General features: G+C 38.9%; 1 protein-coding gene across 29 annotated transcripts in view; it reads right to left on the reverse strand.

Moving 5' to 3' along the window:
• Positions 1-2712: 2712 nt before the first annotated feature.
• pleca (plectin a) overlaps positions 2713-16392 on the reverse strand; it is a 102016-nt gene continuing 88336 nt past the window's right edge. For all 29 annotated transcript variants that reach the window (XM_034892245.1, XM_034892244.1, XM_034892243.1 and 26 more), the window contains 3 exons: positions 11466-14813; positions 3725-10728; positions 2713-3636 (listed from right to left, as the gene is read on the reverse strand). In XM_034892245.1, coding sequence (XP_034748136.1) covers positions 4540-10728; positions 11466-14813 — 9537 coding nt within the window. In that variant the 3' untranslated portion in view covers positions 2713-3636; positions 3725-4539. The remainder of the gene's footprint in view (positions 3637-3724; positions 10729-11465; positions 14814-16392) is intronic.

A 16392-nucleotide genomic window follows, 5' to 3' on the forward strand; every position in this document is an offset into this window, starting at 1 on the left:
ATAGTATAGTATGTCAAAAAAAACATGGTATATCATGTCTATAAAAGTTATAAAAAGAAATAGTATAGTATTTGGAGAAAATAAAAAATGTCATAGTATAGTATGTTGAAAAAAATCATTAAAAAGTCATTTTATATTATTTAAAAAAATTCATTAAAAAGTCATAGTATGGTATGTCGAAAGAATTAAGAGTGTAATATGTCAATAAAAGCCCTGGTAAACTATGTTTTAAAAAAATCATTAAAAAGTCATAGCAAAGTATGTCATACTAAATTGAATAAATAAGTCTTAGTATTTTATGTTGAAAAAAGTCATAATATAGTATGTCAAATAAATCATATAAATTATAGCATAGTATGTCTAATAAAGTTGAAAAGTCATAGTGTGGTATTTAAAAAAAAAGTCATAGTATAGTATATTGAAAAAAGGAATAAAAACCATAGTATAGTATGTTGAAAAACGTCATAGAATAGTATGTCAAAAGAAGTAAAAGTCATGGTAAACTATGTTTAGAAGGAATCGAAAAACGCCTTAGCATAGTTTGTCGTATAAAGTATTAAATAAGTCACAGTATATAGTATGTTCAAAAAAGTAATAGTATGATGAAAAATATATAGTTTATCAAAACAAATCATAAAAACTAATAGTATAGTAAGTCGAAAAAAAGACATGGTATGGTATGTTTATAAAGTCATAGTATTGTATAAATCAAAAAGTTATAAAAAGTTATAGTATAGTATGTCAAAAGAAGTAAGAGTGCAATATGTAAAAAAAAAAGTATGTTTAAATACTCATAATAAGGCAAATCAAAAAAGGCTTGTTATAGTGTGTAAAAAAAAGTAATTTTATAGCATATCGAAAAAAGACATTAAAAGAAAGAATAAAAAGGCATAGGATAGTCTGTCGAAAGAAGTCATAGTATAATATAAAAAATAATTAAAAAAATCATAGTGTAATATGTTGAAAAAATTCATAAAAATTCATAGTATAGTATGTCGAAAGAAGTAAAAGTCACGGTAAACTGTGTTTAAAAAAAATCATAAAAAGCCTAAATAATAAATAACTCATAGTATATAGTATGTTCAAATAAGTCATAGTGTAGTTGTATGTCGAAAAAAGTCATTGTATAGTATGTTAAAAAAAATCATAAAAAGTAATAGTATTTTATGTTAAAAGTCCTATAAAAATCATAATATAGTATGTTGAAAAAAAGTTATTAAAAAGTCATAGTATAGTATGTTACAAAAAATCAATTAGAAATCATAGTATGGCATATCGAAAGAAGTAAGTGTAATATGTCGAAAAAAAGTCATGGCAAACTGTTTAAAAAAATCATTAAAAAGTCATAGCATAGTAGGTCATATAAAGTAAGAAATAAGTCATAGTATTTTATGTTGAAAAAAGTCATAGTGTAGTATGTCAAATAAATCATATAAAGTCATAGCATAGTATGTCGAAAAAAGTAATAAAAAGTTACAGTATAGTATGTAAAAAAAAACAGTGTAGAATATAAAAAAGGCATAAAAAGTCATAGCATAGTAGTTCAAAAATAGTACAGTACGTCAAAATTTTCCCGTAATAGTAAAAAGTCATAGTATAGCATGCAGAGAAAAGTAATAGTTTAGTGTGTCATAAAAAGTCAGTACAGTCTGTTAAAAAAATCATAACATTATAGTATACAGTATACTATATCAAGTATAGTATGTTGATAAAGACATAGTCTAGCATGTCGGATGGGAATCATAAAGTCATAGTATTGTATGTCGGAAAGTCAAAGTACAGTATGTTGTAAAAAGTCAAATGTCATGGTACCAGTTTAGTATTATATGTCACACAAAATCATAAAAGTCAGCTTAGTTTGTCAAAAGGTCAAAGTACGGTATGTCATAAAAATTCATTGAAACTGATTGTATGTCAAAAAGTCATAGAACACTACGTCATAAAAAGTATAGTACCATAAATTGTCATGGTAACGTACAGTATGTAGTCGTAAAAATGAATGTCATGAAAAATTTGTGACAAAGTTTATATGTTCCAAAGATTTGAATGAGCACTGTGTGACTCAACTTACTGTGGTGGAGTTGGTGAATGAAATCAATCCTGATGACATGTTAGGGCCTAGGGGTGTGAAATGTTGTGTGGGAATGTTTTCAAATATAATAATAATAATAATAACAATAATAATAATAATAAGCACAAAACATAAATAAATAAGCATAAAATGTGGTGGTGGTAATCATGATGATATTCTGCATAATGAGTACATTGACAAAACTTTGAGTAAATGATACTACAAAATACTTATGCACTTTTACTTGTAATGGAGTATTTTCCGAGTTCCTTTACTTGAGTAACATATCTAAATACTTTCTCTATCACCTTTTACAGCCACTAGATGTGCGTCTTCTCCTGCCTTTCAAACCAGCCTTCCCCGTTACCTTTAACGCCATTCAACTGAAGGAGATTCATATTGGCTTTGTGTGGGATGTAATTTGTACCAACGTGAAGGAAGCATCTTTGTGGACGGTAAAATAATGCATGGAAGCATGAAGCCTCAAATATAAAGCTTAAGGCGATGTTGTAGGTAATTAAACACCATATATGTATCGATAGTAATCTGTGTTCATTCAAATGAACCTGATTTGATCCGATACTAATTTAATGAGATACTTTCCTCAGACCGAAAGCCAACATGAAGGGAGACTTGAGATAAACCATTTAATTTCCATGTTTATTTACATAGCGTAAGGTGTTACAATAAAATTCCTTGTCACCATTTAATTATAAATACACCCTTTTCAACAAGGCTTGACAACCCTCATTAAAATACATCCTTCAAACCTTTTGAAACATAACAAAACAAATGCTTTCATGGATACAACTATTTCATTTTTGCACCGTTTTAAATGTTAGTAAATCATGCAAAGCAGAAATAGCGTACGAAAATAAAATAATATAGATATGTGTTGCTTTACAAAGGAGAATTAAAATACAAGCAAGTCTATGTAGTGGAAAATACAAATACTGGGTCTGGTGACTTAAAGATCTGTCTCAAAGAAATGTTAATTCATGGCTTTAAGCAATAGTGCTCTACATAATCATCAATGTACAGGACATACATCACGTGTCTGTGTAGGGGAAAGAAATTTAGATTAGATAGAGAAACATTTAAACCATACATTTTAGCCCTGATTTATGACAAAAAAAATAGAGAAAAAAAAGAGGGAAAATAAAAGTTACTATTTCAAATTTAGATTGTGACGTACTGTGGTAGGCTTACCTGATAACCCAGCAATCAATAATCATATTATGGGTAGCCTTGCTCTTACAGTCATGCATCAGTCAGCTTACAGAATAACCACTGTATACTCTAAGAATACTCAACATCCCAGTATTTTGTAGGCACTTACAAAGCATTGTTTAGGCCTTTAAATATATTCAAGATTAGAGGCAAGTTTCAATATGGTCCAGTACAGTTAAAAGCATCCGATGAAACATTGTATGAGCAAATGGGTTTCTGTACTGTTGCATAAATTCATTGATTACAGAAAAAGTCACAATCCAAATAAAGCCGCGTGGTCTCTGGAAGACATCTGAGCAAAGAGCCGGAGATGAGATGAACCTTGAAGACAGAATCTGAAACAGAAAAATTGAACATTAGATAGTCCACAGAGACAGGCATATTAATCATTGCACTAAATTGAGACATGATTGAATATCGTACCTTTTTAAAGTCTTCATAAAGGCAGGGTCTTGTATATGTTGGTCTTGAGGCTGATTTATAAAGTCATGGTGTTCATAGGTTACATGATCCTTCCGTTTATGGGAGCCTTTTCTTTAAGGTTCATTTAACAAGGTTGGCATGTTGCTATAACTCGAGTTTATATGACAGAACGGGGAAGGGAGCAGATATTGGGAGAGTATTTGTGGTTGTGTAGCCCAGGAGAAAAAAGATCTTGAAGCTTGGTATTCTTAAAGAGGATACTTTTAGTGTTTATTCGTCTTCGGGAAAGACTCCTTATTCTGCTCCGCAGACTGGCATTTGTCTTTTTTGAAATATTCAGAAATATACACATGTACAGACATTTTATTTTAAAAACCCAATTTGGTTGTCCTTAACAATCAGGCTAATGGTTATAAACAATGTCGGTTAGAGTATAACACACACAGTGTTGTGAATAGAATCTTGTTTGTGGAACAGTAAATGCTTATGATGTTCAAAAAACAAAAAAATATCATGTACACTTGAAACTTGTGATAGATATTGGAAATAATATACAACTTTTGTGTATGCTGCAGTATGGTAATCAGAAACTCTGATATGATAGCATAAACATATCTAAATGTAAATGTAACGCATATAATAAACTAAATTATTCAACTATATGTATGAAATTAAATATTTAAAGTCCTGTAACAGCCGAATGCAGAGCAGAATAAAGGTAGTCCTTCTTCCACTGACAAGTTGGCATCTGGTGAGCACTGTGGCTTTATACTGTATCCTTTCCTTAGAAATTCATTCCTTAACGTTCAAACTCATCAGAATCGGCGGCCATAGCTTGGTGAACTGTAAGAGGATGGGGAAGAGAAGGTAGTAGGAAAACTTGATCCTGTGGCATCAAAGCTGCCTCTTCTGGAGCCTGACCTGGAACCAGTTCTTGAGCCAGATCGTGACCCAGAAGCGGAGCCTGACCCGCTGACGCTATAGGGACTGTAAAGGCCTTTGCTTGATTGGGATGATGCTTCAAGTAGTCGCAGACCAGTCCCCTCCTCTATCATGCTCCTTTCCATAGCATCCTTGTAAGAGATCTTAAGCTTGGTTTTAGGGCATGTGAGGTATTTTGAGTATGCACTAACATCTCGTAACTTCTGTGCAGTGCGTGCATCTAAGGTGCCCTTCTTCACAGCATCATCTATGGAGACTCTGTTCGTAGCATCTGGTTCAATTAATCCACCAGTGAGATACTGGACCTCAAGGAATCGCTGCCCAGCCTCATAGTACAACCAGCCCTTCTTTAGAGCTTGGGCTGCTGACATTCTGGTTTTGGTTCTGGGATCCTCAAATCCATTGCACGCCTTCTGGGCTAGACTGATGCGGTCCACCATGACTTTATCCACAAGTCCCTTGTTCATTGCATCTGCAACAGCAAATTTCTCTCCAGTATTTGGGTCGATAATACCTCCTGTGCAGGCCTGAGCTTCCAGCAACCTTTGACCTGTTATATTGTCCACCAGGTTTCTGTGTATGGCCTCTGTTATGGAAACCTTCTCCAGTGTTTCTGTGTCTAAGATTCCAGCCACAGGCCCAGTTTCCTCAGTTGGGTCATTCCATGTGGTTGCTGGTGCTTTTATAACAGGTATTGGGCTCATGGGGTAAGAGGAAGATGAGCCAAAGGAGGATGAACGTGATCTGACACCGCTCATGTTTCCAGACAGCATGTCTGCAAATTCTGTGATTGACAGAGTTCCTGCACGGTACTGATCCAGAGCTGACTTGTCAATCAGGCCCTTTGATATAGCATCATCAATGTCATACTGCCGACCCGACCTTCTGTCAGTGATCATGGATTTCACAACTCCATCAGATGAGGTGATGGTAATTTCCTCCCACTCACACTCCTGTTCTGCGAGCTCGAGATAGGTCTGGTGGTCAATGAGCCCCTTTTGGTATGCCTCATACACGGACATCTCTTTGCCCGTCTCTGGGTCGACAATGACCACCCTACGTTTGCGAACAGAGGACTTGGATGAGGTCTTTCTCTCGCGCTTCTTCTCTTTCAGCAGCAGAAGAGCGAGGCCTGTTTGCGGGTCCGTCATAGATCTCTCCATCAGCTGCAGGTAGGTAAGATTCTCCTCAGTGTTGGGATCAAAGAAGCCCTTCGTGTCGTCAGATGGGTCAGTGAGGATTTCATTCATTTCCTCATCAAAGAGGCCACGTTCATATGCTGTTTCAACTGGCAAGCGATGGCTTTCCTGTGGATCAATGATTCCACCAGTAGCAATTTGAGCCTCTAGCAGACGAATGCCATGGTCTTTCAGAATGAGGCCTTTTTTCATAGCCTGGAACAGTGAGATGATCTTGCCAGAATAAGGGTCTTTGTAGCCTGTGACTGCTCGTTCAGCTGAGTGGAGTTTATCTTTAAACTCTGGGCCAACAACACCCATCTTAACAGCTTCAGTGACATTTAGTTTCAGGTTCTTAATAGGATCAATTATATATCCTGTGGCGGCTTGAGCCTCAAGGAGCTCAAAAGCAGTCCCTGGTCTGATCATGTTCTTTTTCATTGCTTGGTAAATAGAGAGGCGGTCTTTGCTAGATTCTACATACACGCCAGCAATACAGCTTGTGCCCTCCAGGTATTTCTTCACATCTCTGCTGACCTCCTCCACCGTAATGATACCCTCAGTGAGTTCGTTGTATGTCTTTTGGCTGATAATCTGTGAACGAAGCAGCTCGTCCACTGTGATTTGCTTTCTGAGACCCTTGAAGAGAAGACTTCTGTCTGCCAGCGAAAGTAGCCGTAAACCACTTTCTTTATCAACTCTACATCTTTTCAGTAGCTGGGCATATGATTGTTTTTCATCTGTTGTTGGATCAGTGTAACCTCGCACATCCTCAGTAGATTCAGATATTCTGTCAAGTGTCTCCTTGTTGATATATCCACGCTGCATGGCAACATCTGTAGGAAGGCGGAAGTAGTATTCAGGATCAATGAATCCACCAGTGGCATTCTGGGCTTCCAAAAGCTTGAAGGCATAATCCTCAGGAACGAGGCCTTTTTTCATTGCCTGGAAGACAGAAATCACTTTCCCGCTGTACGGATCCTTGTAACCTGTAACTGCTCTTTCAGCAGAGAGAAGTTTGTCATGAAGTTCAGGGCCAACAAGCCCCTTGCGTACAGCTTCATCAACTGTTAAAAGTTCATCTTTCACTGGGTCGATTATGAATCCTGTTGCTGCTTGGGCCTCAAGGAGACTCAAAGCAACTTCAGGCTTAATCTTTCCACTCTTCATGGCTTGGTAAATGCTAATCTTTGGAGGGCTGTCTGACATGACTCCAGCAATGCAACCAGTACCAAAGAGGTACTGTTTGACTGACGGCATTTCCATTACCTCACGAATGTTCATCTTTTCTTGTTTCAAGAGGTTGTATGTATGCAAGTCAATAATTCGAGCACTGTATAGCTCCTCAATAGTAATTCTTCTTCTGATTACATCACATGACATGCTCTGCTCTGACTTTAGAGTTTCCCTTTGTTCAATGATTTCAATGATGATGATTAGCATTCTTTCCTTTGAGATTTGTCCTGAGCGATATTGCTCCATGAGGCGCCGTCTCTCCTCCTCTGGAAGCATATTTGAGTTCATGACTTCCCAAATGGTTAAGGCTTTTCCCGCAAAACTCTTATGAGGAATCTCAATTTGAGTGTTAGCTAGATCTGTTTGTGCTTCCTCCTCTGTGTACTGATAAGATTTCTCAACAGGAGCTGGAGCTTCGACCTTTGACAGCGGCAGGTAGCACAGACCAGAGTTGGGATCTCTTACACATTTCTCCACCAACTGCTTGTAAGTAACTCTTTCATTGGTGTTGGGATTGGTGAAGCCTTTGACATCGCCTGAGGGTTCATTAAAGGACTTGGACATTTGTTTACTGAAAAAGCCACGCTCAATGGCCACATCATTGGGAACACGATGGCTGCTGACTGGATCAATGATCCCTCCTGAAGCAAATTGAGCCTCCAAGAGAGGAATAGCGTGCTCCCTCAAGACAAGCTCTTTCTTCATGGCTTGGAATAGAGATATCGTATCACCTGTATATGGATCTTTGTATCCAGTCACTGCTTTTTCAGCTGAGAGAAGTTTTTCATGAAGCTCTGGGCCGACAACTCCATTCTTCACAGCATCATCTACAGAGTATTTCAGACTTTTGACCGGATCGGTTATGAAACCAGTTGCAGCTTGGGCCTCAAGTAGTACAAGCCCAGTGTTTTGCTGCAAAACATTCTTCTTTATGGCTTGATAAATGCTTAACTTCTCAATTGAATCTTCCATAGTGATACCATCAATGCGGTCTGTGCCCTGCAAGTACTTCCGTACCTTATCAGTTTCACTAACTTCTTTAGGTGTCTTTTTACCCTGTTGGATTTGGTCAAATGTAGCCTTATCGATGATGTTGGAATCCAGCAAAGAGTTGGCAGTGACTGGTGCTCTAAGGCCCTCAAAACAGACCTCTTTCTTCGTTTTGTCTTCTTTTTCTTCAACCATGGTCATCACAATAGTTATCAACTTTTCAATTGTTACCTGCCCCGTTCTGAACTGGCGAATCAGCTCTATTCTTTGCACCTCAGTGATGTATTCAGAGTGTATGATCTCCCAAATTGTGACTTTTCTTCCTTTGAAAGGGCCATAGTCCAGCTCCATGGTTGAATAGTTCAAAGCCTCCTTTGTCTTAGCCTCTGTAATCTGTTTGTCTTCTTTTGGCTTTGCAGCCTTCTTTGAAAGAGGAAGCAATGGGAGTCCAGTTTCTTTGTCAGTGACACATCTATTCATGAGCTGAGCATAGGTTGAATCCTCTTGTGAGTTAGGATCATAATACACCTTTGTGTCATCAGTGATATTGTTCAAAGTCTTGCTGATTTCCTCATCAAAATATCCTCGTTTGCAGGCAACCTCATGTGGGATGCGATAGCTGTTAATAGGGTCAATAATTCCCCCTGTTGAGAGTTGTGCCTCAAGCAGACGGATGCCATGGTCTTTCTTTATAAGGCCTTTGTTCATGGCTTCAAACAGAGACACCTTCTTTCCCGTATATGGATCTTTGTAACCATTGACAGCTCTCTCTGCCGACAGAAGTCGTTCATGGAGTTCTGGGCCCACAAGACCTGATTTAACAGCTTCATCAACAGGGACCTTCTCATTTTTGACAGGATCAATTAAAAACCCAGTTGCTGCTTGAGCTTCAAGAAGGTTTATTACAGTTTCAGGTGACAGTAAGTCCTTCTTCATAGCTTGATAGAACGGCATTTTCTCCTTGGATGGTTCATTTAACAGTCCAGCAATGCTCGGTATTCCTTGTAGTGCCTTCTTCACAGGCTCCATCTCAGAGATCTCTTTTACTGTTAGCTTGCCATTACTCAACTTGTTGAACAAGTCTTTGTTTATAATCTTAGACTCTAAAAGTTCACCGGCAGAGACTGCAGCCCTCAAACCATTAAACACATTTTCTTTCTCCTTCTCCTTGTCTTCCACAACTGTGATGACAATTCTAATAATCTTCTCTACTGTGATCTTGCCTGTTTTGTACTGGCGAATCAATTCTCTTCTTTGCTCTTCAGTAAAATATTCAGAATTTATGACTTCCCAAATGGTGACAGTTCTGCCTTTGAACCTTCCAAAAGGCACAACAATATTTGATGTACTGAACACTTCTTTAGTCTCTAGATCTGTGTATGTTCTCTCACTCTGAGCAGCTTTCTCAGTTACTGGTAATATCAGCAGTCCTGTCTCTGCATCCTTGGTGCATTTCTCCAGCAACTGTTTGTAAGTGAGTTGCTCTTGAGAGCTGGGATCAATAAATAATTTGCAATCATCACTGGGATCAGCGAGTGTCTTGTTCGTGTCTGCATCAAACTGACCCTGCTTGTAGGCCGTCTGAAGTGGCACTCTATGGCTATTGATAGGGTCAATGATGCCACCAGTAGCAAGCTGTACATCTAGGAATTTGGTAGCCTGCTCTTTTTCAATAAGTCCCTTCTTCATGGCCTCAAAGAGAGAGATTTTTTCCCCGGTATAGGGATCTTTGAAGCCAGTAGCTGCTCGCTCTGCAGAAAGCATCCTTTCATGGAGCTCAGGGCCGATTAACTCATCTTTAACAGCCTCATCTACTGAGAGAAGTTTATTTTTCACTGGATCTACGATGAAGCCAGAAGCTGCTTGCGCCTCAAGGAGCATTGTGGCAGTGTTAGGCGTGATCTTGTTCTCTGTCATAGCCTGATATACGCTCATTTTTTCTTTAGATGGAGTCAAGACACCTCCGATACTGTTCTGTCCCTTAAGACACAATTTAACTTTATCAGTTTTTCCAAGGTCTTGCACAGAGACTTTGCCTTTTTTCAATTTGTCAAATTCCTTTTTCGTCAGCACACCAATGTCATGAAGCCTTTCAGCAGGAACTTTCTCTCTAATTCCGTCAAACGCAAACGGCGATTCTGCATTTCTCCTGGTTCCTTCCGCTTCAACAGAGCCATTGAAGACTTTTTTTGTTGTTCCCGCCACTGTCATTGCAACTAACTGCTCCCCAGGAACAGTGCCAGTCTGAACTTCAATTGCCTTTGACTTGTAGGCAACCTCAAGGCTCTGGAGTTTCTCTCTAAGCTTTTGATTTTCCTCTCCCAGGAGTTTTTCTTGTTCAATCCTTTTCTTTTCAAGCACCTCCATTTCTTTCTGCTTGTTCTTTATCTCTGCTTCGGCCCCCTTTTGTTTTTCAATAGCTTCATCCATAATGGCCTGAAGTTTCTTCTTCTCCTCTTCCATTAGCTTCCGCTGACGTTCTTGTTCATCTTTGAGAGCTTTGGCCTTTTTCACTTCATCCTCAAACTGTTTCTCAAGCTTCTTTTTCTCATCTTCAACTGCCTTTTCTCTTTTCAACAACAGTTCCTTTTCTGTGAGGAAGGACTGCTGAAGAATGGCCTTCTCTTGCTTAATCTGTTCTTGTTGGGCATTTGCCATCTATTTGGAAAAAAGAAGAAACATATCAGTAAAATGTCAATCAAATATCACCCAATCATTGCATGTAACTTAAAACCCTATTCATATTTATACAGTATATATACATTTTAGTTCATCAATTCTGGAAATAGGCTTTTGTGCCGAGAGTTAGATAAGAAGATTAACTCTAGTTCTCACGTCTGTACACTTTATGAAGCTAAAGACAGCAGCCAGTAAGCTTAGTATCAAAACTGGAAATAGGAGGTAATAACTAGCCTGGCTTTGTCCAAAAATGACAAAATCTGCCTACAAACAGCTCTAAAGCTCACTAATTAACATGTTATATGTTGGTTGTTTAATCCTAACGAAAAGGGAACTGAATAGAGCTAGAATAACCATTTCTTTCTGTTTTCAGTCTTAATGCTAAGCTAATGTCTTCTCAAAGACGATATATAGTATAGAGACATTAATATTTTTAATCTTACTCTCGGCAAGAAAGTGAATAAGAGTACTTCTCAAAACGTTTTTCAATGTTTTACTTGTGAGCATTTGAACTATTTACTATTACTATACAGTATTGTTATTTGAATGACATTTAAACAAAGACATAAATTGATGGATGTTACTTTAAGTCTCAGCAATTTACATGAAATGTTACATGTTTTTCCACAAATACTGTAATTAGTGTTTCTTGCAGAACTGTTTTAATTGAAAGGGCTGTGTACATTGATTAACAGTGTTAATTCATGTCAAAATACCTCTTTAGATTTTTTATGAAGCTCCTCTGCCTCTTTCTTCAGATTCTCTCTCTCTTTCTCAAGTTCAGCGATGGCTGCCTTCAAGTCACCAGCCTCTCTTGTGCTCTGCAGCATCTGTGTCTCCAGCTTCTGCACAACAGTTTCTGTAGTTTGTTTTTCTGTCTCTTGAAGACGCAATTTTGCTTCATCTGCTTGTTTCTTGAATTTCTTAGCCTCCTTTTCAGCTTTTGACTGAGCGTCACTGAGCTCTTTCACCCTCAATTTTAGTTGCTCTGCTTCTGCCAAAACATCAAGTTGTCTCTTTCGCTCTTCCTCTAATGATTTTTGGAAGCCCTCTGTCTCCTTATCAAGGCGCTGCTGGATCTGCTGTTTGTCCTCTAGTAGTTTTTTAGCCGTTTCCTGCGCCTGGTCCTTCTGTTTCTGGAGCTCCTGTGCCTCAGCTTTCAGTTCTGTAGCCTCTTGGATGGCCTGCATTTTCTCCTTTAGCATTTTCTCTGCAAGTGCCCTCTGTTCAGCCAAGTCAGACTCAGCAATCTGTCTCTGTCGGGCTGCTTCCTCAGCTTCCACACTAAGTCTGGCAGCCTCCTCGGCCAGGCTCTTCATTTTCACTGCTTCCTCCGCAAGTAATTTCTGTGTATTGTCTTTGTCTTTCTGCATGAGGCGCTGGTTTTCTCCCTCAATCTTAAGCTTAAGTTTCAGGAGCTCATCCATCTGGATCTTTACTTTGGAAAGCTCATCCTCCACCTTTGCCTTTTGCTTGACGGCATCATTTACTTCACCTTTAACTCGCTGAAGCTCCTCATCCAACACAGCCTTCTGCTTATCAGTCTCATCTAGCCGCAGTTTTACCATTGTAAGTTCCTTCTCAACCTGAGACTTTTGATTAAGTGCTTGTTCTGCTTCTTTTTTGTGCTTTGCCATCTCTGCATCAGCCTGCTTCTTCTGCTCTAGAGCAGCCGCCTCAGCTGCCGCTCGTTTAGAGGCCTCCTCCTCCGCCTCTTTCCTCAGTTTCTCTGCATCTTTTTGAGCTTTGGCCTGTTTTGCAGCTTCTTCCTCTGCCAATTTTTTCAGCTTTTCAGCCTCTGCAGCTTTTTGTCTGAGCAGGGCAGCCTCTTTCTCTGCTTTTCCTCTGGCTTCCTCAGCTGCTTGTGCAAGTTTCTTGGCATTTTCAAACTCATCTTTCAGCTTTTCCTGAGCAAGGCTGTCTTTTTTATTTTTACTGAGAACATCTTGGGCTTTCTGCTCTGCAGAACTGTATTTCTGTGCTGCTTCTTTGGCCAGGATGACCTGCTTCTCGGCCTCTTTCTCAGCCTTGTCTTTCTGTTCATTTGCTTCAGCAGCTTTCTTTTTGAGACGTTCAACTTCCTCCTGAGCGGCTTTGCATTGTCGAGCTGCCTCTTCTTCTGCTGCAGTAATTATCTTCACCTTCTGCTCAGCATCTTTCCTTTTCTTCTCTTCCTCTGCAGCAAGCTTTTTCATTTTCTCAGCCTCTGCCTCAGCTTTGAATTTGCTTTTCTGGGTCTCCTCTGCAATTCCCTTCAACTTCTTTAACTCCACCTCCAAATCCGACTTGCCTTTTGATGCTTTCTCAAAGTTGATCTTAATTATGTGAATTTCTTCTTCAACCACCTTCTTTTGCCTTAAAGTTTCTTCCACAATTGTTTTTTGTCTCTCTAACTCAGAATCAGACGAGCTCTTCAGATGTGTGATTTTCTCTTGTATGTCTTGTTTATGCTGAGCAGCTTGATCCTCCAGTAACTTTCTCTGATAAGCTTCGTCCTCAGCTTTTCTTTTCAATCTTTCGTTTTCAGATTCTTTAGCTTTCAGAGCAATCTCAGCTTCGGTTTTCAGACGAGTTGCCTCGTTTATGGCAGCCAGTTTTTCTTTTAGTATTTTCTCAGCCTCAGCTCTCTGCCGAGCTGCCTCTTCCTCTGCAGTCTGCCTCTGCTTCTTTGCCTCTTCGGCAACCGATCTCAGCCTAGTTGCTTCATCAGCAAGTTGTTTCATTTTCAATGCTTCAGATTCAAGAAGCTGCTTGCTCTTTTCTGTGTTCGAGAGTGTCTTCTTCTCAGCTTGAATCTTCATCTGCATAAGAGCATCCATTTCACTTCTGACTTTAGCCAGCTCCTCTTCCAGTTGTTTCCTCTGGTTTTCGGCAGCATTCACCTCGTTTTTTAGACGCTGGAGCTCATTATCCAACAGTCCCCTCTGTTGTTCAGCATGGTCAAAGTCAGCCTTTAGTCGTATGCATTCTTGTTCTGCAGACAGCTTTTGCTGGGCAACTTGTTCTGCAAATTTCCTCTGTTTTTCCAACTCTTTCTCTGCATTCTCCTTCTGTTTAAGTGCAGCATCTTCAGCTTTAGCCCTTTTCTTGGCATCCCGCTCTGCCTCGACTTTCTGCCTCTCTGCTTCCTCTTGAGTCTGGCTCTTCTTTTGAGCTTCCTCTTCAGCTTGCAGCCTTAAGCGGAGAGCCTCGTTGGCTTTCTGTCTCCATGTTTCAAGCTCTTTCTCTGCTTGCTCCCTGGCTTTGTTAGCTTCCTCTTGTTGCTTCCTGAGTTTTTCGGCTTCCTCTTGCAACTGAATGACAGTGCTCTGCTCTTTCTTGAGGGATTCCTCCAGTTTTGTTGCCTTCTCATTGAATGACATGGAATGGGTTTGCAGCTGTGTGACAGCACTCTTTTGTGCCACCTCCTCTACTACCTTGATCTGCCTCAGTTTCTCTTCCTCAGCCTGTTTCATGCGCCTCTCTGCTTCCTCAGCTTGCATTTTGAATTTCTGCAGTTCATCCATTGCTTTCTGCTTCTGCTTGGCAGCCTCTTTTTCTGCCTCACATTTACGTTTCAGCTCATCTTCTGCATTTTTCTTTTTCTGAGTCTCTTCAGTCACCTGCTTGCGAAGCCTTTCTGCATCTTCCTGAGCAGCTTTCCTGAGCTTCTCAGCCTCAGCAGCCTTGTCTCTGAGCTGCTGTAACTCAACCTCAGCTGTGCTTTTCTGTTTAATTGTTGTCTCTAACTGAATTCTAATTAAGTGGATCTCCTCCTCAATTTTTGTACGACTGAGTAGCGCCTCTTCCAGCTGCTGACTCTTGGACTTGATCTCCTGCTCAGACAGAGTCTTCAGATGATGCAGCTCATGCTGTATGTTTTGCTTCTGTTTCTCAGCATCCACCGCAACATCTTGCCTCATGCTGGCTTCTTCTTTCATCTTCAACTTCAGCTCCTGGGCTTCTTGTTCGGCTTTGGCCACATATTTAGCATGAGCCTCAGCCAACTGTTTCTGTTTATCTAACTCAGATTGTATCTCTTCCACCCTTTTCCTCTCCTCTTCTTTTAGTTTTTCAGAAGCTTTCTGTATTAGTAGAAGCAAAGAGGGAGTAAAAGGAATTGAGAAAATGTTCAAACTTATAATCAAACTTCAATGTGAAAGTAGGCTAGTTATAAACATGTAGGTACATGAAAATGTAAATACATGAGATTATGTTACAGTTATTATCCACAAGAAATACACTTCTTTAGAGGAAAAATACTGCATTGGGAAATGCTTGTCATGTTAATTTAATGTGTGGCACACAGAATGACACTTTACTTCACAACAGGACAGCACGACACTACACTTTGCATTCATGCAGTTGAGGTATTTTACTTGATCAATGTTTAATATAAGCTGTGATAAAGCCTTGTCACATATTATACAATCAGTACTGTATATGATGGTCTTAAAAACAGAAAATGATGTGTGTGTAGTAGTAAGGATGGCAAACTCAGTATTGTGGAGGTGTGTGTTGCCGTTGCTTTGTATCTAAATATATAGACAGTATATATTTATGTTTCTAAAGGAACGTTGTTGTATAATTCACTCACCATTTGATATTTAGGGTTAGAGTTGTGTCAATCCTCAATCTTTGTATTCTCAAAATAAAGCAGCTTTTTGTAAAATGTGTAAAGTAGAAGAAGAAATAAGCAGGGAATAAATAATTAGCAGCATGCAAAAGAATGACGCGTACTGGGAAAGATACCGAGATTTCAACCAGAATAACCCTCACTGTGTAGAACAGCAAAGTGATGCAGCAAACATAGCGTGATTTGATGTAACACGGAGCAAAAAGCAAGCTTGGATTAAAATGTAGACTTAAGACATGAATCCAAGATCAATTTACACTTAACACTCATGACAGATAAGCAAGCATCAAGAGATGGGTTGTACTCTTTAGTAACATGGGAGATTATACAGGTGATCGACAACTAAAAGGAAGGTCCAACACTTTAGAAACCTGTCATATTGAGCGCCAATTATACTCCAGTTTAGGAGAGCTATTTTTGGTAGATTTTCATCAGCTTTCTATTTTTATGTTCTACAATATTTTGACAATTGATTAAGCTTCATTTTTAAAAGCAGAAATAATGAAAAAATGCAAAACATTTTCTGAAATGAGAGGATTTGCTGCTTTTATTTGTTATATATAATTGTAAACTGAATATCTTTGGGATTTTGAATTATGGTAAACAAATTAAGACATTTCAAGATGTTACTTTAGCATTTCTAAAGTTTGGATTAATAAATGTTTGAATCATTATTTGCAACCCTAAGCAGTATTTTCCATAATTCCAATAGGTCCTATAACAAGTGTAAGTGCTTATAAGTCACATTTTAATACAATGGAAATACATACAAAGTTTGCAAATTATTTTAAAAGTTGACCTAGCAAAGCATGAACATGCTCACAGGAAGCGATGCAAATTGATCAGAGATACGAGACGAACAAACCAAGAGCATGCTCAATTATGAAAGGTCTCCAAAAAAATGCTTAACCTTCCTTTCACTACAGACAAGGGTCTGATGTAGAGAGGAATGACGACATCTGAGAGGGTCTTTTTTTTTTTTTTTTTTTAAATACCTGGTGCTTTGGAGTTAATTCATCTCTTAAGCG

Source organism: Etheostoma cragini, chromosome 14 (genome assembly GCF_013103735.1).
Source record: "Etheostoma cragini isolate CJK2018 chromosome 14, CSU_Ecrag_1.0, whole genome shotgun sequence".
Classification (NCBI taxonomy): Eukaryota; Metazoa; Chordata; class Actinopteri; order Perciformes; family Percidae; genus Etheostoma; species Etheostoma cragini.